Source organism: Manihot esculenta, chromosome 3 (genome assembly GCF_001659605.2).
Source record: "Manihot esculenta cultivar AM560-2 chromosome 3, M.esculenta_v8, whole genome shotgun sequence".
NCBI lineage: Eukaryota > Viridiplantae > Streptophyta > Magnoliopsida > Malpighiales > Euphorbiaceae > Manihot > Manihot esculenta.
In genome coordinates this window covers 2,965,272-2,992,663 of record NC_035163.2, presented here as the reverse complement: position 1 = coordinate 2,992,663, position 27,392 = coordinate 2,965,272, and the positions used below count along the sequence as shown (strand labels likewise).

The window sequence follows — 27,392 nt, the reverse complement described above, 5'->3', positions numbered from 1 at the left end:
AATGCAAATTCACCATTATTGAAGGGAAAAGATTTGCAAGACCACAAAGAGTGAAGACTATATAAACATTCATAAGTAGGTACAAGGCCAAGAAGCAAAGCACAAGACGAAGTATTTTGAACCTCAAATGTCAAAAGTTCTAAATTCATGGCTCGAGTCGAGTCTCCTGAAATTTAAGTTTAACAGGGACTTACACTAGGTAGATAATACAGAGTGCACTTGGTAGAAACCAGCTAAACGCAATCTTAATTACTTCACAATGCTGGAAGAGGGTGTTTTATTGCTCGCTGGCGAGTGCAGCTGTAATCCAATTAGTCACCAAAGCTTGGATTTCCGGCTGAACAGTTAAAGAGAATGGGGTCACCGATACCTGCCATAGTTTCCATGCCATAAAGAAACAGAAAAATAAGCAATAAGAAAATAATTTACATTGTTGATAAAGAAATATTAATACTCACAAATCCATTTTCAACCGCTGTAAAATCTAGATCCTCTTCAACATTTTCCTCCTCCTTTTCTGAGAACTGCACATGTGAATGCAACATTACATAAGTGATTGTTTATCTCTTTGAACTAAAGTTTTGTATTCTTTTTTTTTTCTTTTTTTTGGCTTCCAGTTTTGATTAGCTTTATGTATACCTCTAAACGGAAGTATTTCTTTACTGTTTTTGGGGAATTCACTTTTCCCGCAACCCCAACAGATTCAATCTCTACGTGCTTCCTATGTGAGTTCAGGCGGCGAGCTGCACCCTGCAAAATCAGAAATGGGTAAGTTACTTAAGGATGATAGCTAGAACAAAATATTTACATTTGGACAAAAACTTTCTTTCTGATATATATATATTGTAAGTGATTATTCTTACAGCTGCGGAGGCATCTCGGCTAAGTTGTGCAAGCTTCATACCAAGGCTTTGTTGATTGGACATAAAATGGCCGACAGATGGATGCTTGTTGGCTGACACTGCTTGCCAGCTCAAAGAGGATCTCCATAAACTCTGTCTGGTTACTTTGAAGCCCTGTCATACACAAGTTAGAGCCATTTATATGTAAACCATGCTTGATAAGTGAACGCACAAAATTCAAATTGAAACCACCGAGTCTATGGAGGTCGGCCTGAGATAAAGAAAGCTCATCATTTTATCACAAAATATTGCAACGCTTCATAATCCCTTAAAGTTGAAACATTAAAGATCAAACCTTGTTTGCAATGGGACAAGTAGGAATTTCTACGTTTAATAAGCAACTTTTGGGGAACTTTTCCTTCTTGATGTCTTTTATAGCAGCATACAGTAATGGTAAACAAACACTGGCTGCGTCCTTAAGTCATTTTCCGAGCTTACTCCATTCTTCCTAAAAAGTCCAACATAAAATGAGAAAGAAACAAGAAATCCATATTTCGAGAAAAATTTAAAGGATAAAAGGAAATACATTTTCAGAAAAGTTTAAAGCAGAGAAGGAAAATGCGATTACCAGTTCAGGGATAAGGAAAGAGCGGGCACGCCACAAATCAATGCCTCTCTGGCAGCAGCAACAGCCCCTGAGTAGAACCTGTGAAGTTAAGGACAGGTCATTACACTCTTACAGACAATATCTTTATGAGAAAATATGGTATAAAATCAGGACCACTGAAATTGTACTCAAGATCACCATCTCCAAAATCCCATCTTAGATGCTAAAAATCTACACAGACCGTACAAAATGTGTTTTTAAGTTTGGTTCCATGTTTGCTCAATAACCAAATAGGGAAAAGGTAGGTGGTGACAGAGAAGACTACTTACATATTATGGCCGCAGCTTGATCCCCTGTTTATTCCACTGATTACCTGAATTACAGGGGAAAATTTTGAAAATATGAAACTATGAGATTCAGATTCACTAGTTCAATGATCTCAGAAGTAACAAATTTATGAAATGCATACCACGACAGGCTTAGACCAAGAAAATAATGTCCCCGATAAAGCTAAAGATACACAATCCGCAGGAGTTCCTGGCAAACATGGCAGACTAAGCATATTAAAAAATAATAGATACTGAAATCATCATCTGAGGAAGGAAATGAACAGCATCGAAGAACTTTAAACTTGAAGTCTTGAAAGTTATAGAATTTTCTACAGTGAATTACCATAGAGGAAACTAAAAGAACAAATGGCATTACCAGAAACTTCATAGGCAGCAGTGACGCCGCTAATCTCAACAGAACAAGCAGCCACAGTCTCCCTAACGGTCACCGAGTGACCAGATACGGATCTGTCTCTGCACCAACCACAGAGAAATGAACTATCAGTTAATATCCTCATTTTCTCAGCAATCAAAAGGAACAAATATAGGACTAAAAAAAACGTAGAAAGACACAGAGGATGAAGAAATCTACGATTGAGGAGCGCAGACGTGAACATTAAAACGAGAATCACGAACAAGAGCCTCGAGGAGAGAAGTGAGACCAGGGGAATCTATTCCCTCTCCATTTGTAACCAAAACAATTTCCTTTTCAGAATCTTCACATCCATTGCTATGGACATTGCTTCTTGGAGATGAAGAAGCAACAACAGCTTCAATCGGATCATTATCCTTAGTAGAAGTTTGTTCGAGGCCGCCGCCGCCGTCGTCATCGTTCCGGTTGATGAGAACTTGCTGAAGATTAGAGATAAGAGAAGGAGGGAAGAAGTTGTTCTTGACGGAGGTCGTCATTCGGCGGAATTTGGATTGGAGAAATGGACGTTGCTTAGAGAGAATTTTTGCAGAAATTGGCTAATGCTTCTGCGGGTTTTATACAATGGAAACCGGTCTACTCAAGTTACTAAACCGGTGACGTGCCCTCCACCTCTCCCTTTTCAAGATACTGACCAATCGTTGCTTGCCATGTTTCAACGTGGCTTTTTTCTTTTTTTTTTTTTGGATTTTCTATCCCAAGTAAATGATGATGACATCGCTAATTAATTTAGGTACTTAAAGTTTAGTTTAACATTTCAAATAAATCCACTAAAGTTTTCAAATTCCACTTCTCCGATTCTCTGAAAAAAAAAATCATATTTTATTATTTGAGATTTGTAAATTGTGTTATAAACTTTTAATTCACCTAAAAATAAATAAATATTATAGATATGCTGATTCATCAATTGCAATCAATAGGGCACACTTGAAAACTTTTTTTTTTTGAATTTTTGAAAAAAGAAAGTGGGAAGAATAATTATGACATGAGGATGTGCAAGGATGAGACATGATTATAAAGGAGGTCACATGGAGCATAAGCCCATCTACCCCAAGAGTAGGACAATAGAGTTAAACTATTACATTTCTCTTTCATTTTACCTTTAGGGTTTGGCTCCCATCAATCATACTCTAAGGTCATTCATAAGAATATTTACATTCCTTTCATTTTAAATATATTTCTTGTTTTTTACACAATAATTAAAAAATAATTAAATAATCTTACTTTTATATAAAAATTTACAATCGACTAAAATATTCTTAAATTTTATTTGATAACAATTTTAAAAATAACTTTTAATTTTAACTAAACAGTAATATATAATTTACTCAATTTCACATAAAATTTATAATTTAATTTATATCAAAATAATATATATAATATTATATTATTAATAAATATAATAATTTTCTTATATAGTTAAAAATATTAATGTAAAAAATAAAATATAATTATTAATTAAAATAAAAATATAAAAAAATATTTATAATTTTACTTATTTTTATTTAAAATTTTATATTATGATGACCGCTGGATCTCACTAATCCGGTCTGAGGCCTGACCCATGATAACAGCTCTTTACCTTAAAGTCCTTAAACATCTCAAATGAATCAGGTTCAGCCCGCTCAGCCTTAAAACCGGACTCCCTTTAAGTCTTTCGATTAGGCCGGTCCAACTATTTCGGCCTTAAGAACAGAGCTCCCTTGGGCTTTAATCCTAATCTCACTCTCCGGTCCAGCTCGGGAGAGAAAAAGCAGACAGTCTGTCCACTCGGTGAATCCATCCGCATGCGTGTCATGGGAGAATTAAATGGTCGTTACGAATAAAACAAGTATCTGATATTCTCGTACGTCCGTATCAGTATGGCAAAGACAGGTGGTTCAATGACAGTGAGACTGTTACACATCACTGACGGACGAAGGAAAAGAATAAAAAAAGAGAAACATTCTACTCTCAGATCAAATTTAGACAATTCTTATAAAACTCTATTTTTCTGAATTTCAGATTATCATATTAAATTAATATTTTATAATATAATTTTTAATATTTAAAAATTATTAATATTTACTAATAATGTAATATTAAATATATTATTTTAAAATAAATTTTATCACGGATCATAGTAATTTTTTTATATTTTCCACTTTTAATTATTACATTGTGAAGTTCGTGTGATCCAGTGTTTTGCAGGATCCGTTCCCACAATAGCTATTCACAATGCAAAGGGTGTTTAGGACAATCACCAAGTTATAAAGCAAACAACATTAGACTAGCATTTTCTAGGTTAAAACTATTACATTTCCTTTTCAATTTACTTTTCCATTGCAAAAATTCCTTTTCAATTTACTTTTCTAGGCTCCCATTAATTGTGCTCTAAAATTAAATCATTCATAACAAAATTTACTTTCCTCTCATTTTAATATATTTCAAAATATTTAATTAATTAAAAATATTAAATATTTAACTAATTAACAAATTCAAATATTACCATGTAAATAATTCAGGGTGGGCCAATTCACCGTCAATAAAATAATGAGCTCTGTAGGCCTTCACACACTCTTCTAGAGATTTTTTGTTTTTTTTTTTGTTAGCAAACAGAAAGAATGAGTAGGCTTCACGAAATTATCAACGTGTTATATTTCATTTCATTTCTTTTTTTTTTTTTAAATTCAATCGAGATTTAATATTCAAATAATAATTAATCGACTATATAATTAAAAAATAATTATTTTACTTTTTATTATAAAAATAAATGATCTCGTAAAGCATTTATTGGTTATAGACATGATAGTGGGATATAAATGCAATGAGTAATAATTGGGACAGTACGTGACGATTTTAATGTTTTGGTTGCTAAGCTGGAAACAACATTTACATGTGCATCTACTTATGGTCTTCATCAAATCCAAGACTAATTAGCTTTTGTCATGTAATGTCTCAATTTTAAAGCAACTCTCATCAATGTATGTCAACACATGAATAAATGAATAAATTGAATAATATACGGTTTAAATTTAAAAAATTAACTGAATTAAAGTAATTTAAAATTTTAATTTAATTTTTTATTTATTTTAATTTAATTTAATGTTTTATTTTAAAAATTTTAATTATTTTAATTCGATTTGATTTTAATTAGAAAAAATTAAAAAAATTAAATCAAACCGATTAATGATAATAGTACATTATTTTTAATAATACAGAAATATTAAATCATATTAAAATTAAAATATCACAATTAAATTTTAAAATATTAAAAATAAAAAAATTATTAAAAATTCAAACCAATCAAACTGAATCGAATCGAAATGAATTAAATTTATTCGATTTGATTCAATTTCTGATCAAAATCAGTTTGATTCGATTTTTATAAATACTGAAATTTTAATTTTCGATTTATTCAATTTGATTCGATTTTAAAAATATGTACCTTTATAATATAAACTTTTTAATTATAATTATTTTTTATATTTTAATTTTATTCATTTTTGAAATAATATTAATTTTTTTTATTAATATAATTGTTATTCATTATTTTTCATTAATATTTTATTTTATTTCAAACCAATGCTTATGCTTGTTTGAGCTGGACCAGAAATTTACTTTTCTTTTGGGTTTGAGCTCTATGTGATGTTTGGGCTTCAAAAATTGGATAGGCCTAATGCTTGTTTGGAATTTAAATATATATATAAAAGGTTATTTTCCTATTAAAAATAATGAATTTCTTTTATTTTTATATGATATATCATTAAGTCTTTTAATATGCTACAATATTTTTTTTAATTAGTTAATTTTTTTTACCAGAAATAATGTTGTAGTAAAATTTTATTCAAGTGTTTTATATTAATTTTTATTTTAAAACTTATTAAGTGTTTATCTATAAAAATTCAATTATTCTTTATTATTTTATTTTCTGTTATTTTTCTTTTAATTATTGAATTTTTGGTAATTATCATTATCTTTATTAAATCAATTTCAAGAAGATTTTATATTATGGTGAAAGAAATTTAACTTCATATATTAATATTATATTAATAAAATATCAGAATTTTATATTTTAACGATATTTTTTGCTGTTTTTTACTATAAATGCTGATTTTTTTTTTGAATCAAACTATAAATGCTGATTTAAAATGGCAAGCTTTTAATTAATATTATCATTATTTTTATTATAATATTAATAACCGTTTAGTCTCTTCCTCCCTTGGACCGAGTCAAGACTCACGAGAGTCTATTAAGTCCAAAGCTCGGAACGTCTATAGGCAGGCCCGCTTGGCGGTTCGAATTTAGACCTTATAATACAGGTTGAGTTAAATATAAGCCCAAATTTAAAAAGAAGGAAGCCAGCCCAATAATAAAAAAAGCCTCGGCCCAGTCTTTCTGTAGCCATTTTTACACGCGCATGAATTAAATGGCTGCTTGATATACGTACAGACCTGCTCGACGGCCGCTTGATATACGTACAGACCTGCTCGACAGGGATGGATGTCAACAGAAAAGCCGTTAAACGTCACTAGCAGGTCAGGAGAAAAGAAATAAAAGGAAGATGGACCTCCTAAGAAAAATAGCTTACTCAACTATTGTAAACTCTATTTTCTTCGAATCTCAAATCATCAAATATTATAATTATTATTATTGTGAAAAACGTAAATTCTTTTATGGTATATGAAGAAACTTCCGATTTAAGAGAAAGAAAAGAAAAATAAATGAAATAGAAATATTGAAAAAATAAGAGAATATAAGTAAATAAAAGTAAAATATATAAAAATATATATAAATTTAGTTTATAGTTGTTAATAAAATTTATAAATTATTTTTTTAATTTTAATTTCAATTATTTTAAACTGTTAATTTGTTACTATATTATTAATAGAAATAATTTTAAATAATAAAGTAAAATTTAAATTTTAATAATAAAATCAAATATTTTTAATTTATCACTATTATAACTAAATTACTAAATTAAAATTTAAAAAATTAATAATAAATTATAATATAGTACCTAATATTTTTTATTGATAATTTAATTTTTAAAATATATATTTTTATTTTAACAATATTATTTTTTTATCAATACTATTATTACTATTAATATGAATTAAAAAATTTTATACATGAAAAATATAAAAAATCATGAATATCTTTTTATAAAAAAAGGAGAATCAATATCTAAAGAAAGAAAAAACAGCTAAAAACTTAAAATTCATATCTGAGAAATTTCCAATTTAAGAAAAAGAAAAAATTCAGAAAAAGAAATGAGATTGAAATATTTAGAGGTGAGCATTCGATCGGTTTGATTTAAAACTGAACTAAACTGAATAAATTGAAAATTAAAATTTTGATATTTATAAAAATCAAATCAAATCAATTTTGATCAGAAACTGAATCGAATCGAACCGATCTGATTTAATCTGATTCTATTCAGTTTGATCGGTTTATATTTTTAATAAATTTTTTATTTTTTACTTTTTAATATTTTAAAATTTAATTTGAATATTTTAACCTTCTGATCTAATCTCTCTATATTATTGAAAATAATATACTATTATCATTAATCGATTCGATTTGATTTTTTTATTTTTTTATTAAAATCGAACCGAACTGAAATATTTAAAATTTTTAAAAATAAAAATAAATCAAATCAAAATGAATAAAAATCAAATTAAAATTTTAAATTAGTTTGGTTGGTTCGATTTTTTTGATTTGAACCTCTACAAATATTAAGAAAAAAAGGTAACAATATTTCTTGCTGTTTTTACCAAATATAATTCTTTAAAATGGTAAGCTTTTAATTGATATCAGTTTTTTTTATTATAATATTATAATTATTATTATTGTGAAAATTAGTAAATGCAAATTTTATAGCATTTAGAGTTGTTTTTCTATAAAATAGATAATTTTCAATTTTAAGCAATAAATAATTAAATTTACGTTGCTGTTTAATTTTAATATAATTGTATAATATATTTAATTTATTTTTTAACAAAAAAAATAATGTGGATGTATATTTTTTTATACTGTTAGCATTTTTTTAGATGGGTTAATTAATTCACCCTTTTAACTGCTAAAATATAGAATATTTTATTTTATTTAACATTTTTTATATAAATTAAATTTTCTTATATTTTGAAAAAATTATTTAATAAGAATTTATATTTTTTGCACTCCGAGGCTTAGCCTGGTGGAAAGTGCATCCTTGTAACCTTGAGAGGTCTAAGGTTTGACTCCCCCAACCCCTATTTTAAAAAAAAAAAAAAAAATTTATATTCTTTTCTGTAATTCCAATTGATGATTTGAGATCTATAAAGAAATACAGTTTAAATGTGTATAAATAAGTTTAATCTGAATGGATCATACTCCTCTCTTTTATTTATTTTTTTCTTCTCCTCTAATGGCGTATAACCGCCACCATGTTATAGTACATCTGTCATTGTCACACAAAGTTATACATAAAAACGTATCTGCTTGCGTACCATCATCATACAACTATTTAATTCCCTTTCGGCGCTCGTATTTATAGGATCGTAGCATAGCTGAGTTTGCTCTTCTACTCTCCGTCACGTCAGATGAGTTGGGTTTCTCTTTAATGAGTCCGGCTCTTGATCAACCTGACCTCTTATTACCGCGGATTGAGTGGTATGCCAATGAGTCAGCTTACGTAGTGGGTTCTGATGGATTTTAAGTCTGACCCTTCTATTAGGACTCGATCTTACTCCGATATCAGTGGCGAGCGATTATTAGTGAATATTATGATAAAGAATAATGATAGAAATATTGTTTATTAAGCAGAATCAGATACAAGCTTTTTGCATCTAAACAAAGTAAAATTCTGATTCTATAAAGTTTGGATCAAAATCAAATAAGCTTATAAAATTCTTTGAATCCACATAAAACTTTAAAATTTAAAAAGAAAAATCAAATAAAACCTTAAATTTTAAAAATAAAAATCTAATTAGTTATTACTTTTAATTTATATATTTTCTTTATATTCTTTGTCATCTCTTTATTCCTAATTTTTAATAGTAATATATGTAAATTTATTTTATTTTATTACTAATTTATATTTCACCTCCCCTTTTTCTCAAATATTGTATTATGTGAGTAAAAGGAAAATTAATCACCAATAGATACAATTAATATAAAATATATATATATATTATAAATACTATTTTTTTCTAATTTATATAATTTTTAAAATTAATAAATTAGTATTTATACAATAAATTATTTCTTATATTCATAGTCCATATATTTCATATATTTTAAAAATTTCAAAAAATAATGTTGTAGAGGGTAATTTATTATTTTTTAAAATTACACTGATTAGATTGTTACTTAAAAAAAATATTATAATATATTAAATCAAAAACTTTTTTTTAATTATTTAATTTTTGGTAATTGTCATTACCTTTATTAGAATTATTATTATTATTATTGTGAAAATTAGTAAATACAAACTTTTATAAATTTTCCATAAAATGCATAAATTTCAGTTTTAAGTAATAAATAATTAAATTTACATTGCTTTTTAATTTTAATGTAATTTATTATATATTTAATTTATTTTTTAACAAAAAAAGAATAATGTGGATGTATATTTTTATTGTAAACCTATCATTACAATAATAGTGTAAGGCATTTTTTCAGATGGGTTAATTAATTTACTTTTTAACCATTATAACTATTATTTTATCTATAGCTAAATTCTGTAATGGAATGTTTTTTTATTATCAGATTTTACATATTTTATTCTATGTATGATAATTAATATTAGGTCTATTAAAAAATTCAAATATTTAATTTAATTTATAATTATATTTAAAACTCTAAATTTTAAATAATAAAATTAAATATTTTAAATTTATCATAATTATAACTAAAATGTTCTTAAGAGAATGGTTAAAATATATTTGGTCAATTAAGGTTCAATGTTAAGGGTATTTTACTATGGTCTACCTAAATTATTCAAAAGTTGAGATATCTAAATTATATCTTGGTTATGATTTGGTTTGGTAGTTGGAATGTGAGGGAACCATCCTTAAATTTTTATCTTATTTGTATAAAATCATTTGTCAATTTCTAATATGCAGCGAATATGGGCAAAAGACTAGCCCTAATAGAAGGCATTCCACCAGCTCTGAAAAGAGCTAGGGTGTAACAGCCCGGCCCTTTTCGCACGGCAGGATTTGTCCCCTTGGGTTCTCGTCAAACGCATCCTTCCCCAAGTGGATTTGGCCCAAATTTCCCTTAGGAAATTAGGTCGCCTCCCCCACTGCTCGAACCCTTGACCTCCCACTTTAAGGGAATAGTCTGGTGAGAGTGAGTACCAATTGTTGGAACAATTGGTACTCACTCTCACCAGACTATTCCCTTAAAGTGGGAGGTCAAGGGTTCGAGCAGTGGGGGAGGCGACCTAATTTCCTAAGGGAAATTTGGGCCAAATCCACTTGGGGAAGGATGCGTTTGACGAGAACCCAAGGGGACAAATCCTGCCTGGAACCCGTGAGGGTGAAGGGATGTTAAGAGCTGCTCACAGTGGCTGGGCCCAGAGGTAGGTCACGGGCTGTGAGCGGTAACAGTGCCGTGCGAAAAGGGCCGGGCTGTTACATAGGGAGGCAAGCAGGCTCTTTACAACCGTCTATTCTCTTACTTAGGCAAGCCCGCCAGTGAAAAAGATGAATCAATTCTGTGAGTTACTTTACAATAATCCTAAGCTCATCCCCTGAAGTACTCTTTCTTGAACGTAGATCAATGGGCTTTAGATATCCTGATACACTTGGAGGAAGTGTGAACAACTCCCAAAGTCTTGATTTTCTGAGTTATGTTCGAACATTGAAGCTAGTTCCATACAAGGTCCAACAAATCTATTTATTGATAATTTCTCTAAACCCACAATATACTTTGACATCCTTATGATTCTCTACAACCTTGAAAAGCTTGGAGAAAATAATTTTTTTAAAAAAAATTATTTAAAACTAGTTAGTTTAACAGAGAATTTTCCAACATTGTTCGTTAAAAGTGTTATGTTGAAATAATCCATATCTGTAAAACCTAAACTACCTAGCTTTTTTGCTTCATACATTTTAGACCATGTAATCCAAAAAACTTTTCTTTTCTGCTCCTTTTGTCCTCACTAGAAGTTTGAAATGATGTTGTTTATATGATTACACAAGGAGGCTAGCAAGTGAAAGCATGATATGGCATAAGTGGAATAACAGAAATGATTGCTTTAACTAGAACTTCTTTTTCCTCTTTTGATAATAACTTCGCTTTCCATCTTGTACATTTGAAAACAAATCTTTTTTTGTTGAAATTAAAAACTTGCTCCTTTAATATGGGAATAATCATTGAAAGATCCAAAAATCTATCATATATGTCCATAGAAGTTTATGTTCATAATAGAAGCAATAGAGTATTGAATAGCAGGAGGAGTATTTGGTCTAAACATTAAGGATCATTTTGCAAAGTTGATAAATTGGTGGCTCATTGAGGAATAAAGTTGTAGTAAGTTATGAATTTTTTATGTCTCCTCCTTTTATGATTTGGAAAAGATAACTAAATCATCCACAAATAACAAGTAGAAAGATGTACGGCAATATGTAGCAACTTTCAAACTATGCAAGTTAGCAGATTCAATAATGTAAGAAAAACTTTCAACATGAATCATAAATAAAAAAAGAGAAGAGAGGGTCACCTTGCCTAATTCCTCTTGAAAGTGAAAAAAAATCGATTTTATATCCATTTGTCTGTATAAATATAGTCATATTTCAAATACATTACATAATCCAATTGATCCATCTCTCATGAAACTAAATCATCTTATCATATTAACTAGAAAAGTCCATTCAACATATTTATGCACTTTACTTATGTCCAACTTCAAAGTTATATCAAAATTTCGCCCCAATTTCTTTCAATTCAGACTATGAGTTAGTTCATATCCCAGTAAAATGTTGTTTGTAATGAGTCTTTCTCTTATAAAAGTATTATGCTCTTCATTAATTATGTTGTTCATCATATGTTGATATATTCTATAAAGGATCTTAGTTATAATCAATATAATTCAATTGGCCTCCAGTCCTACATTGATTCCACCTGTTTGACTTTAAGGATGAGAGACATGAGGGTTTAATTAATATTATGTCAACCCATTAGTATATTTTAGCTCAATAAATGCAAGCCCACCATCCTTTTGAATTAAGGAACCACTTCTTTTGTCATCCTCTTTCCTCAAAAGAGAATTAGTATGTTTAGAGAAGTACATAACTTTTAATAATTATATTTGCACGCAATCCACCAAGAAAGGGAAAAGGTAGAGCAATCAGTTTTTATTTTCGGTAGAAATAAAATATTGATGGAATAAATATGGTATTCTCTCTTCTAGCAGTATCAAATTACATCGGTATCATCTGAGCCATAAATATGCATAGAGCTCGAGAAGTCTTAGGTTTTTTTCAGCACTATTCATTATTGTCAAGTTGAATTTCTTTCCCTTTCTTAGTAACAACTTGGTTTTGATTGTTATGAAATGGAATTTGGCATTCATTATGGTTTTAGCGAGTGTGGTTGCACCAAGTGTGATTTGTGGAGTTGGAATCAGATAAGGTTGTGAAGAGATAACAAGAGTTAAGGTTGCATTATGAGAAGGTCCAATATGGGTATTTGATAAAGAAGAACTATTGTGATTTTTTTTTCTCAAATGGAATGATAAAACATGAGATGTAGTAATACCAGTTAGTGTAGATGTGTTGACGCTAGATTATTTTTAGGTGAAGACACCTTCAGCTAGGGTCCGTAAGCTTGTCATTTGGCTAAAATCATTTCCGCTTGAATTCTGGGATAAATGCAAGAATTGCAAAAGTGACTAAGAGTTGCACAATTGAAATATATATATAGGAATTGTTCATTTTTTATGCTCGTCCATCCCACTGTTCCATCCTTTCTTTTGCTATGAAAATCTATGATAAAAGATTTGTCGATATTCATCATCACCTTTAATTGAAGAGATTAGGCCATTTTTATTGAACAATGTTATGTGTGTCCAATTCAACAAATCCTCCTAAGAAATTCTCGATAGTCTAATCATTTTGAAGAGTAATTCTATATGGTGATAATTTAATGACTTGTACCCAAAATGGGAATTGGTTAGATTATAGTACATCTAGAGTTTGGTCCATTGGCGATTCTGTAATAATCAACAAGTAATCATTAATGGACTAAAATCTATTCTGTAAAACATATTTCACATCTGTCATACTATGAAAAGTAAAAACATAGACATTATTTCCTTTAGAAAATATTTAGAAGCTACTCGGTAATTGTAACATCCTGAAACCCAAAGTCAGGAATAGTGACATGATTAGATATGGGTTAAGCTATTTCACTATTAGAGCAAATAGTATTAGAGGAGGTATTAGCATACCCCGAGCTACTTGGGGAAGGTACTAGCATAACTCTAAACTGCTAATAACTGAATTATAAAAAACTCAAATAAAGAAACAGACATATCTCGAAATAAAATACACAGTGTGATTAGCAAATCGGAAACGAGTCACTTTCGGGAGGTGCTTATGGTTTTTCGACGTGCTTGCTTCAGGTGTGATAAGCGGTTGTCGAAGCCGTCAAAAATAAACCTATTAAACAATCAACAATAAACTTGCAGATAGTGGCAATAGGGTCGAATCCGCAGGGAATTGATACTTACTTATTTTCCTTGTCAAGACCAAGTAAAGAAACAAACAATAAAAGTAAAATGGGGGGTTTTTGAGGTTTGATAAACTAAACTAATATTGAGAGCAATAGAGAAAAGCAAATAATTAAAGTAGAGAAATTCAATAATGAGAAAGGCCTAGTTGAAGAGTTGGATCCACTTTAGTTGTTGGGATTGATCATTGAAACTTATATTCTCTTATTTAACTCAATAAATTAGTTATGGAGGTGGAAGACGCTTCTCACCAACCATATCCCTCCTTAAGCAGAGATTAATTAGGGAACGTCCTCTAATTAATCACTAATCGACAAGTTGCCAAGGAACGTCCTTGGGCCTTTGGCATCTAACAACTGTTAATTGCATTAAGAAATAGAGAGACCTAATTTTAGCTACCCAAACGTATGGTGATATTGCTAGATTATGCAATTTCCTAGGTTTTTACACCAAGGGTTACTTGTGTTTGAATAATTCCAGCAATTACGGACTAAAAATTATCCAAACTAACAAAGAATTACTTTGCAATCAAGAATCAAGTGGCCAATTTGATCAAAACAACAAAGCAATAATGAATTAAGCACAAAATTGCATAAATACTGATTAATAAAAGAATAACATAAAGGTTCAGATCTCCCAATCCATAAACAACCAAAGTTTCACCTTATTCTTCAACTAGAAAAAGGGTTTCAGCCACTCATGGCTGAAACTAACACAAAAATAAAAGAAAGAAAACAAGAAAAAGGAAGAAGAAGGGCTGGCACAAGGGCGCAGCTACTGTGATGCTTCTGTCGCAGGTATTCTTGATCCCAGGATGATCCAAAGATGATTCAAGGATCCCTGATCTACTGGTTTGCATGCCCTTTTATAGCTGAAGAGGCTGCCCTAGGTTTCCTTGTTGAGATGGGACTCCTTTTCCCAATTGGAGTTGAATTCTTGGAAGGTAATTGTATTTTGATGAGATTTGCCTTCCTAAATATGTGGGATTGAGTGCTGAGGTGTCTTTAGGGTTTGCTGAGCTGTCCACACGTGTTTGAGAGGGAAAACACTTCTTGAGCATTTGAATTTTGATTTTCCAGCAATTTACTGTCTGCTGGTTGCTGGTGCTGTTTGCCCGCGTTGTTTGGGCAAACAGCTCGGGCAAACAGTCGGTTTTCCCTGTTGCCTGCGCACTGCTGGCCTGTTTGCCCAGTCTGTTTGGGCAAACAGTCTAATTTTTGTGCTCTGCTTCTGCCCTGCTAATCTGTTTGCCCAGTCTGTTTGGGCAAACAGTCTGGTCAAACAGCAGATTGTTCCTCTTCCATTTCAGCTTCAACTTTGGTTTGGGCAAACAATTTGGGCAAACCATGCTTGTGCAATTTTGCTCTCTTTTGGGCAGATTTCAGGCCATTTTTGCCAAATTACCATTTTACTCCATTTTCTGCAAAATAAGGTTAAAACCACAAAATTAGGTAGAAAATGTGTAAATTAACATAAATATTAATATGGAAAATGGGTCAAAATTTGGCTCTATCAAGGTGCTTCTTAAAATCTGACATGCTTACTTAAGTAAAAAGGATTTCTAAAAGCTAAAAGCATAATTTAGTAGGTCAATCTATGAATATTGAAAGTTTAGAAACTAAATTAAAACATAGTAAAGAGTTTAGTAGGTTAAAGTGTGAGTATGCAAAGTTTAAAGATAAAATTCAGTTTAGTCCTTCATGTTTTTCACCTCTTCACCTAAACCCTCCATGTATCACCTAACTAAGTAATAAAGAAATGACAAAGCAAAATGAAAAATGGGTTGTCTTCTCCACCCACCTTATTGTCGTACCTTATGCCATTGAAAAGTAAAGATCTTGCTTTTTCTCTTTTCCACCAAATCCAAACTAAAATATTACCAAATCAACTTCTTTTTTTAACAAAATTTTACCCTAAGACCAAGAGCTAAAGGAAGAGCCATAGATTGAAGGCATTGCAGAATAAAAGTTTAGAGTTCTATGTACACCAAGCTTGAAAATCAAAGGTGAGTTTAGAAATGTGTAGGAAATAACATATTCTCACTTCTTCATGCATGAATTTGAATTATAAAACTTTAATTTTCAATTTATTCAATCTTTCTCTAAGTTATAAATTTACCTAGGTGAAGGAACATAAAAGAGAAAGGAGATAGCTAGAGAGTAAAAGTGGAAAAGAAAGAGAAATTTAAGAAAGGTTTGGTGTTTGTATGATTTTCTATTTTTCTTTGATTTATCATTAATATGTGAAATTAGAGATTGATTTTACTTACTAAAAATGTTGCTTTGATTGTATAAATATGTTATATGAATGTTAAAATGGTATTTGAAAGACTTAAAGTAAAGAAATTTAACATGAGAGCTAAAAGTAAAAACTTAGCAAGATAGGTTTTAACAGGGCAATATATGTTAACAACTTCATAACTTATTATGTAGTTATTAAAATTAGGTCTAAAATATACCAAATGAAAGCTGAGATAAAGAGATAAATTTTTCATAAATTGAGCAAATTCTGAATCTGTAGGTAAGATGATGTAAATTGTAAGTGAATCTAAATTGGATACAGTAATAGAGTATCCGGAACAGAGTGTATTGATTATACCATAACTAATTATGTACTCAATGGAATTACTTAAAACCAGTGCCAAATGAATTTTAAAAAGTATACCTAAAACTTTGTAGAAGATACTTAAACTTGAATTTGTATGAAAATGTATGAATCTAATATATTTTGTGCTACTATAAACAAGTATCAATACTGGACTGATTAAGACATTATTGAGCAGCTTGTAAAGAAAAATTCATAATTTAAGATAGAGTAATCATATTTGCATGAATTATACCTTATTGGAAAGATAAGACATAAATGTACATTTGTTATGAAAAACTGAAGTCAATTTGTAACTCTAAACTGCTTGAAAAGTTTATGCAAAATATGGTGGAATGCAATTCTCTCAAATTGGAATGCATAAAAATTGATATACTTACTTAATCGGTAAGAATTATACATGTGCTTGCTTATGGTACTTGATTTTTGCACGTGCTTGCTTGATAATAGCACCTATTTGTGCATGATGATTTGATTAAAACTTGTTATTATTTACTTGTTAATATTACGAAAAGTAAGGAGTGAATTGACTTGACGCAATATTGGAATGCTAAGTCAATAAAATTTTGCACTATTTGCAATGAGTTTCTCAATATGTACTTTGAAAATAAATTCAAATAGTTTCAAAATGACATGCATTTACGCTGAACAATTGATATATTGAATTAATGATACTTGGCCCTGGTAAACTAAATAGGAGTCGAGGTTAGCTTAAGGGTATGACATACCATATAAACATATAGAGTTCACAGTACTGCTACCGATATATGATCTATATTTGAGGTTACATATCAGGTACCTCATAAACATAGTCACTGAGCCCTGCTATCATAGTTTTGCCCTCTGAGTCTACCGTTATAACTCCTTATCTACCTAGTTGATCCTACTATATGTTTATAAGGGTTAAGAACCTAATTAAGATTGATAGTTGATTTTGTAAAATTATCAGTGAATGTTATCATGACTGTATCTACTGCATACACTAAGCTATGGTGATTTGCTATAAATATAAAATGTGCAATAGAGGCAAAAGAATATTTTTTTTTATTAAATGTGAAGGAAATTTTTGTCGTGCATAATGATACATATGGCACTCATATCTTATACCAAGAAGTTTAATAACTATGCTTTGTATCATGTAAATTATACTTTACATGCGTGTAATTGTTTACTTAATTATCTATATATATGAATACGCTTGCTTTATTTTATTTTTTATTTGCAATCACCTACTGAGCATTAGCTCAGCGTGATGGTTTTTACCTCACGCAAATTGTAGATAAAGTAGCCACAATGGAGGTCATCATAAATCTACATCAGACATCAATGCCATTATTATAGCTGGTTGTTTTGAGTCTTTGAGTCATGGTACAATTATATTTTGGCATGTACATATTAAATAGAATGTGTTATGAATGTTATATAAATCAAATAATGTAATTATGTATGGATAAAGAAAAAGAGCTAGCGTTTGCATGTAATGATATTCATGGAAAAATAAGGGGTGATGTTATTATGAAATATATGCTAAATTAAAGAATAGTAAGATATCAAATGACAGTTAATAGTATAATGATAAGTGTGATTTTCATATGTATTACAAATGCTGATGAAATAGAGGAAACTCTGTCAAAATTTTGGTTTAAAATCTCAAATTTACTTTAATCACTTTATGAAATTTACTTGAACTGCCCAATAACTTGGTAATTACAGATAAAAAAAATTGTTTAGTTTTGATATATCTAAAAAAGTATAATGTGTGACAGTACTTGCTCTGTCTACACTTTGATAGGGTAAGGGGTGTTACAGTAATTGTCAAACATTTTCTTTATAACTTTGACCAGTTTAACACTAAACGACTTGATTGAAATTAGTTTACCAAGCAGAGTTAGTTGTTGCAATTTATGGCTTTGAATGTGATCAAAATCCAGCTCAAGCGTTTGATCATTACACATCATTAGTTGGGTTAAGGTCATTAACTCTAGAATATAAGAATCCATACTAGGACTATTTGTGTACAAAAGAAGACTAGAAGATAAACTTAAAGGGGGAGAAGAAAAGAAGGATGGATAAAAAGTAAAGATCATATATAATGTATATGGGAGAAGCAAAAAGTTTATTTTAAAATTTTTAACAAGTTAGTTGGTACCCTAAATTTTTTGTTATTAACTTTTGGCTCATGACTTTTATAAAAGTGTAACTATTTAACACATGAAATAAACTATAACTTTTCAGCTCTTAAATTTTTTAAAATGTAACGATTTAACGATTACAAATTTGAAGCATGTATAATCCACGTACACATGTAGGATTAAATTGTTACACTTTTATAAAAATTAGGTATTAAAAATCAACAACAAAAATGTTAGCGTGTCAATTAACTTTTTGGATAAAGGTTAGGTGCAAATTATATATTGAACCTTTGTTAATACGATATAAATCTAATATTGTATATTACTATAAATATTTTACCTACATATTAATAAAAAGAAATCATACTATTATACGGAATTTAAAACTTATAGATACTAATTTATCTAATTTATTAAATTAGAGCGAAATTAAATGGTAGTTTAGTCAATGATAATTAAACGGTAGATTATTTTATTACGTTTTCTTTAAGAGAGGAGAGAGATTTTAATAAGAGTTTCGATTTTAGACGGATCTCTGCCTTCTTCTCTTTCGAGTTTCGACCTTTTCGTCTCTTCCATTTTTCTATTCGGTCACTTCAATTTAGGGTTTTAGTTTTATATTCTTTCTCTCATCGCTTTTTTGTGTCAACTTCCATCGTGAATAATAAAAAAATAATCTCAGCATGGTCGATCTTAAACCTGGTAATCTCTTATCGCAAAATTCTTAATTTTTTTGTCTGAATTTTATCTTTTTATCTTATTCTTGCGCTCTATCTATAATATTTTTTATTGCTACAATAGTCCCTTACCCCATATGCATATCCATATCGTGTTTCTCATTTTATTTTATTTTTATTTTTATTTCAATTATTTTAAATTATTATTAGTGGAAATTTTTTTAAATAATATCATTAAGTGTTTCAATATTCTACACTATAATTTCTTAATTACTTAATTTTTTGAACATGAAAGGAGATTGTAGTCCCCTTTAAAATTTTATTCAAGAGTTTTATTAATTCAATACAAATTTCAAATATTTATTCACTTATTTTAATTTTTAAACTACCTAAATTTTTATATATAAAACTTATTTTTTTTTGTTTTTCTGATACTTGTCATTTTAATTATTTAATTTATATTATTTATCATTAACTTTATAAATTCAATTTTAATAAAATTTTATTTTATGACAAAAGAAATTTTATTTTATATTATATAAAATATTAGACTTTTATATCATTAAAAGTAATAAGATATAATATTGATCTATTTTAACGATATTTCTTTTTTTTTTTACCACAAATTGATATCATTATTTTATTATAATATTATAATTATTATTATATGTAAAAAAATATAAAATATAAACTTTATAGTATTTAGAGTTATTTTTCCACAACATACATATATGTTTTTTTAATATTATTATTTTTTAAAAATATTAAATATAAACTCTTATATTATCTAGATCCATTTTTCTATAAGAAGCATAAATTTTCTAATATTATTATTTTAAAAAAAATTAAATATAAACTTTTATAATATCTAAAGTTATTCTTCTATAAGATGCATAAATTATTCTAATATTATTATTTTTAAAAAAATATTAAATACAAACTTTTATAATATTTAGAGTTGTTTTTCTCTAAGATGCATAATTTTTTTTTATTATTTTTGAAAAAAATTTAAATACAAAATTTTATAATATCTAGAGTTATTTTTCCAAAAGATACATATTTTTTTTATATTATTATTTTTGAAAAAATATTAAATATAAACTTCTATAATATGTAGGATTGTTTTTCTATAAATGGATAAATTTTCTAACATTAATATTTTTTTTAAAAAAATTAAATACAAACTTTTATAAATATATTAGAGTTTCACCATAAGATGCATAAATTTTCTTGATATTATTATTTTTTAAAACATATTTAAATTTTTATAATATTTAGAGTTGTTTTTCATAAGATGCATAGTTTTTTTTTTAATATTATTATTTTTAAGAAATAAATTTAAGAAATTTTTTATAAAATCTAGAATTGTTTTTCCATAAGATACATAATTTTTCTAATATTATTATTTCTGAAAAGATATTAAATACAAATTTTTATAATATTTAGAGACTTTTTCTATAAGATATATAAATTTTCTAATATTATTATTTTTAGAAAAATATTAAATATAAACTTTTATAATATCTAGTGTTAGTTTTTCCATAAGATGCATAAATTTTTATATAATTAATTTTAAAACATAAAAAATATAATTGTAAATATAAAAATATAAATTTTTATATAATTAATTTCAAAAATAATAAGATTAGAAAACTATAAATGTTTGTATTTTATTTATTTTTAAATAATAATATAATAAAAATTTATACATCTTATGAGAGAAAAAAATAATTCTAAATACTAGAAAATTTGTATTTAATATATTTTCAAAAATATTAATATCAGAAAAATTTATCCGTTTATGGAAATAGTTTTAATTACTATAAAAGTTTATATTTAATATTTTTAAAAATTATTAGTATAAATAAATTATCCATTTATGGAAAATAATTTTAGCTACTATAAAAGTTTGTATTTAATATTTTTTAAAAATATTAATATTAGAAAATTTTATCCATTTATGGAAAAATAACTTTAGCTACTATAAAAATTTGTATTTAATATTTTTTTAAAATATTAATATTAGAAAATTTTATCCATTTATGGAAAAATAACTTTGGCTACTATAAAAGTTTGTATTTAATATTTTTTAAAAATATTAATATTAGAAAATTTTATCCATTTATGGAAAAATAACTTTGGCTACTATAAAATTTTTTATTTTATATTTTTTAAATATATTAATTTTAAAAAAATAATTCATTTATGGAAAAAACTTAGTTACTATAAAAGTTTATAAAATTTTATATTTAATATTTTTAAAAAAATTAATATCTGAAAATTTTATAGAAAAAGTAACTCTTGATATTATAAGAATTTGTATTTAATATTTTATTTTTCAAAAATAATAATATTAGAAAAATTTATGCATTTTATGGAAAAACAACTCTACATACTATAAAAGTTTGTATTTAATATTTTTTAAAATAATAATATTAAAAAAAATTATCCATTTATGGAAAAACAATTTAGTTACTATAAAAATTTATATTTAATATTTTTCAAAAATATTAATATCAGAAAAATTTATCCATTTATGGAAAAACAGCTTTAGTTATTATAAAAAGTTGGTATTTATATTTTTTAAAAATAATAATATTAAAAAATTTGTGTATTTTATGGAAAAACAACTCTAGATACTATAAAAGTTTGTATTTAATTTTTTTCAAAAATAGTAAATATTTTATTATTTTTGAAAAAAATTAAATACAAACTTTTATGGTATCTAGAGTTTATTTTCTATAAGTGGATAAATTTTCTGATATTAATATTTTTTTTAAAAAAAAATATTAAATACAATTTATGGTATCTAGAGCTGTTTTTCCATAAAATGCTAAATTTTTCTGATATTATTATTTTTGAAAAATATTAAATATAAACTTTTATAGTAATTAAAGTTGTTTTTCCATAAATGGATAATTTTTTTAATATTATTATTTTTTTAAATATTAAATACAAACTTTTATAGTATCTAGAATTATTTTTCCATAAAATACATATATTTTTCTAATATTATTATTTTTGAAAAATATTAAATACAAACGTTATAGTATCTGGAGTTATTCTTTTTTCATAAGATGCATATGATTTTTTTATTATTATTTTTAAAAAATATTAAATATAAACTCTATAGTATTTAGAGTTGTTTTTTCATAAAATACATGATTATTCTAATATTATTATTTTTTAAAAAATATTAAATACAAACTTTTATAGTATCTGGTTTTGTTTTCTTGCATAAAATTTTCTAATATTATTAATTTAAAATTATTAAATAAAAATTTCTAAGTTGTTTTTCTTTAAGATATATAAATTTTTCTACTTCTTATAAAAATTTAATAAATATTTATTTATCGTGGATGAACTTGAAGATATATGAATCTAATAAAATTTTGCATCTTTTGGTATGTTAGTTAATGATAATTTAAATTTAAAATTAAAATTAATTAATTAAACCCTAGGTTCTTGGTTATGGTTCTGTTTAAATAGAGGGAGAGGGAGAGGGATTTTAAACAAGCGATTCAGAATTTAGACGCACCTCTCTCTTTCTACTCTTCCGTTTTCTATCCGGTTGCTCCAATTTAGGGTTTTAACTTTATCTTCTCTTCCTCTGCTTCGTTCTATAACTCCCAACATGAGCAACGAGAAAGATAACCTCAGCATGGCCGATCTCAAATCCGGTAATTTTTTCTTGCTAAAACCCTTAATTCCTGTCTGGGTTTCTCTTTATTTCCCTCTTTCAAACACTTTGTCTGCAATCTTTTCGATTGCTGTATTTGCAACTTGTTTTGTGATTATATCTGTTTTTTTTTTGCAGCTCTTAATGAGGAGGATCGAGCAGGGCTTGTTGACGCCCTCAAGGTTAGTAGTTTACTCTATCAATTACTTGGTGGAGAGAAAATTAAATAAAGTGAGGTTTTTTTTTTGGATATTCCCTTTTGGGTGTACAATTCAAGTTTATTTTGGGGTGGGTGTTTTCAATTGTGTAACTTGGTTTTCTATCTTAGTGAGGATTTGATTCGCTGATATTTAGGATTGAGGTAACTGTTGTTTGTGCAGAGCAAGCTGCATTCTCTGGCCGGTCAGCACACTGATGTGCTTGAGAATCTGTCTTCTAAAGTGAGACAGCGTGTTGAGAATCTAAGGGAGATCCAGGCATGTATTTATTGTTGAAATCTGATTTTCATTTTGCTGATTATTTTTATTGGTGTATAATCTACTTTGTTTGCTTGCATCTTGCATGATATGAAGTTATTAATGATCAAGTTAGAGAATTCTTTCATACGAGTTCCCACATTTGTGGAATGGAACTATAGCTGTTTGTTGTGCATTTAATGTTGTTGGCTATATGACATATATTCTGATGAAGCCTGCCCTCTTTATTGTCAACTGAACAATCCACTCTTGTATCATAATTCTGATCGAGCCTTTTGATTCTCCTATACGATTTTAGTGCACGTTTTCAATCTTCTGAATTTATTCGGAGTCTGCACTGGTTATTTTCTAGGATGGTTGGCTTCTTCTTTACTCAGCATACAGTGTGGCTATTGATCTCAAAACTCCCTTCCCCCACCCCTCCCCTTTTCAATTCCATTTTATTATACCCAGAGCATATAAATGCAGTGATTAGCTTTAAGGGGTTTAGTAGCTCCTAGAACTTTTTTGGAAATATTTGAATTATAATTCTAGCTGATTGTTTGCAAAGCTAGGGAAATTCAACTTACTTTATTAATTATTTATTTATTTTTTGATGCTGCATGTTTCTCCATGCTATGTGGTCTTGATTTAATTAGATATGTTCTGCTTCCTGTACGAGCACATGATTAGAAAACCTATATTTGTTCAAATATGTAAAAATTTCTTGGTTTACAGAGCCAACATGATGAACTGGAGGCTAAATTCTTTGAGGAGAGAGCAGCTCTTGAAGCCAAATATCAAAAGCTGTACCAACCCTTATATGCCAAGGTATGATTCTGGTCACTCTCAGGGTATCAAAATCTACCTGCATCTAGACTGGACACCAAGGAAATTGTACACTCTTTCCTACTCTATATATTTGCATTGTTTATTGGTTATTATTTCTTCATCTTACATCATCCTTCCACAATTTAGCATGATCTTCCTGGAAGCTGAGTGATTCCTATGTCTCATGCCTTAAATTTATATGCTAAGTTCATTTAATGTGGTTTCCAACCTGGTATAATGCTGTAATGTTACTTGCAGAGATATGAAATTGTGAATGGCACTGTTGAAGCTGATGGAGCTGCAAATGAAGCAGCTGTGGACCAAGAGGAGGATAAAGCTGCTGAAGGTATTTTCTGAAGTCTAAACCTTATTGAAGTGTGTGTGTGTGTGTATATATATATATATATATATATATATATATATATATATATGTATTTTTTTTTTCCTTTTTGGCAAATGTTCATTGCTCGAATATTTAAATTTGTTTTTGCAGAAAAGGGTGTGCCTGATTTCTGGCTCATTGCAATGAAGAACAATGATGTGCTGGCTGAGGAGGTTTGTTAATGACTCTGATTTTTTTTTCTTGTTATGAGGTTTATTTATTTATTTGAATCATGGGTTGTAATTGTTTTCCTTGTCTTTTCTGTCAGATAACTGAACGCGATGAAGGAGCTCTCAAGTATCTCAAGGATATTAAATGGTGTAGGGTAGAGGAACCTAAGGGATTCAAGCTTGAGTTCTTCTTTGATCCCAATCCTTATTTCAAGAATACTGTCTTGACAAAGACGTATCACATGATTGATGAAGATGAACCTATTCTTGAGAAAGCAATAGGGTAACTGCTATAATTTAAGCAGATAACTGTGCAAGCTAATCTTATTGCATCCAGAAGGCATTCAAGTTTCTAGTTGATCTCATAACTGAAATCTGGTTGTAACTTGTTATTTGCAGGACGGATATTGAATGGCTTCCTGGAAAATGCTTGACGCAGAAACTCCTGAAGAAGAAGCCTAAAAAAGGATCAAAGAATGCCAAGCCTATCACAAAAACCGAGGAATGTGAAAGTTTCTTCAACTTCTTTAGTCCACCTCAAGTGCCTGAAGAAGATGAAGACATTGATGAAGATACTGTATGACAACATTATATTGTAGAAATTAGATGAAAATTTATTGCTTATTTCATGTTCTAATTTTGTCCCATCTTATTGATTAGGCTGAGGAGCTTCAGAATCAAATGGAGCAAGATTATGATGTTGGGTGAGTTCGTTATAAATTTAGTCATGGATTTCACTAGTGCTATTCCTGTTGGTAATGCCCTTGGTGCATCCTGGTCAATTTTTTCCCAGTAACTTAGTTTCAATTTTTTTTTTTTGCGCAACTAAAATTTGGATTCAGATCGACCATTCGAGACAAGATCATTCCACATGCTGTGTCTTGGTTTACTGGTGAGGCTATTCCAGGAGATGAGTTTGGAATAGATGATGACGATGATGATGACGATGATGATGACATCGATGAAGACGAGGATGATGAGGATGAAGAAGAGGATGACGAAGATGAAAGCAACACCAAAAAGGTCTGACTATATTTTTTTTCTTTTCTCCCTCCCCTACCACCCCCTAAATCTTTTTACTAGTTTAATTGACTGTGATGCTCATGATTGTTCATATCAATTGGGTGCAGTCCTCAGCTGGACAGAAGCTTGGAAGAACGCAAGCTGGAGATGGTCAGCAGGGCGAGCGGCCTCCAGAGTGCAAGCAACAGTAGAGTTGATTGCTGCAGAGTATGTGAAGTAGATGAATCCAAGTTGTTTGGAAGGGGTATATGAAAGGGGAGAGGATTTGAAATTTTGGGTGGTTCTCAATTATTTATTTAATTTATTTTCTGTTTAGTCATTATGAACAATTTGGTTTGAAGATTTCCTCTTTTCCTTTACCCTCTCGGTATAGAGGGAAAATATGATCAAAATTGTTAGAATCGCTTTGTTTTTAGTTGATGTATGGTGGGATTTTGGTGGATGTGGATGTTTCATGAACTCCTTTATAATAGAAATCTATCTTTATTCGTCTTAGTATTATAATCTGTTCATTTTTCTATCTTGAGCTGATTGGTGCATTTTACTTGTTATTTTGGTTGGTAAACTCTGCAATTGTATCGTCTAATTGATTTTTTAATTAAACATATCACGATATATTAAAATATTATATAAAAAATATCTTATAATATTTTAAAATAAGATTATATAAATTGTTATATTATTTAATCCATATAGTTTTAATCTTATAAAATATACGATTGATTAAAATACTGTATAAAAAAAACCTTATAAAATTTAAAAATAAAATTAATAAAATTTATAAAATAATAAAATTCTATTTTCTAACTTGGAGTTTATTATTATTCTTTATGGTGCAATTAATCTAAATAGTTTTTTTCCCTTGACTTAATATATATTTTTGTTATTATTTTTCGTATAAATTAACTATTAAATCCTTAAGCTTTTTGTGAAAATAACTAATTCATTTTTATTTTAAAGTCACTCTATTAAAATATTTTATATTTAATAAAATTCAAATTTTAATTTAAATTATTTATACTATTTAATTTATATAATTTTAATTATATATATTATTTAATTATTATAATTTTAAATATTTATACTAGTTAGTTATTTTAACTTTAGTTAAAATAAATTAATTAGTGGGTTTTTACAAAATATAAAAATATTTCATTTGAATAATTTTGAAATAGGCTTTTTTTTTTTAAAAATTTAGAAACCTGTTATTTTCGTTGGGTAAAATTGTTAATACTTTTTGAAGGGATAAATTTGCTCATGTTGAATCTTGATTTCTTATATTATAGGACAAATATTTAATCACCAGATTATTAATATAATGGCTTATTAAGTGAAGTTAACCAATATTAAAAATGAATATGCTGAAATTTATTGCCTGATTTGAAATTAAAAAAAATATTTCAATTTCTTCTTTAAGATGAGAAAGCAAATGCACTGATTAATAAAAATTTAAATTGAAAAAAAAAAAACCTTAAAATAATTAAACTAATAAAATTAATAAATATTTTAAACGAAAAAAAGATAAAAAAA

At 28.0% G+C, this 27,392-nt stretch overlaps 2 protein-coding genes across 2 annotated transcripts; one reads left to right on the top strand and one right to left on the bottom strand.

Moving 5' to 3' along the window:
- Nucleotides 1-32: 32 nt before the first annotated feature.
- On the bottom strand, nucleotides 33-2,758 carry LOC110610944 (5'-nucleotidase SurE-like). The gene is given in 11 exon segments (XM_021751027.2): nucleotides 33-370; nucleotides 459-524; nucleotides 640-750; nucleotides 864-1,016; nucleotides 1,198-1,325; nucleotides 1,328-1,350; nucleotides 1,471-1,548; nucleotides 1,779-1,822; nucleotides 1,919-1,986; nucleotides 2,155-2,252; nucleotides 2,371-2,758. Coding segments are annotated over 11 exon segments (1,179 nt in total). The 5' UTR covers nucleotides 2,688-2,758; the 3' UTR covers nucleotides 33-277.
- A 20,055-nt stretch (nucleotides 2,759-22,813) lies between these two features.
- On the top strand, nucleotides 22,814-26,360 carry LOC110612396 (nucleosome assembly protein 1;2). Its single transcript, XM_021753169.2, has 11 exons — nucleotides 22,814-23,002; nucleotides 23,140-23,183; nucleotides 23,382-23,477; nucleotides 24,195-24,287; nucleotides 24,546-24,633; nucleotides 24,781-24,842; nucleotides 24,938-25,122; nucleotides 25,239-25,416; nucleotides 25,500-25,543; nucleotides 25,682-25,862; nucleotides 25,970-26,360. Exons 1-11 carry the CDS (start codon nucleotides 22,957-22,959, stop codon nucleotides 26,051-26,053), a joined length of 1,101 nt encoding a protein of 366 aa, XP_021608861.1. The 5' UTR covers nucleotides 22,814-22,956; the 3' UTR covers nucleotides 26,054-26,360.
- The last annotated feature ends 1,032 nt before the right edge of the window (nucleotides 26,361-27,392 follow it).

Excerpts from the sequence above, each read along its gene's own strand:
- LOC110612396 (XM_021753169.2), top strand. The coding sequence starts at position 22,957 with ATGAGCAACGAGAAAGATAACCTCAGCATGGCCGATCTCAAATCCG. Across the intron at positions 23,478-24,194 it reads AGAATCTAAGGGAGATCCAG|AGCCAACATGATGAACTGGA; the intron begins GCATGTATTTAT and ends CTTGGTTTACAG. Across the intron at positions 24,288-24,545 it reads ACCAACCCTTATATGCCAAG|AGATATGAAATTGTGAATGG; the intron begins GTATGATTCTGG and ends TGTTACTTGCAG.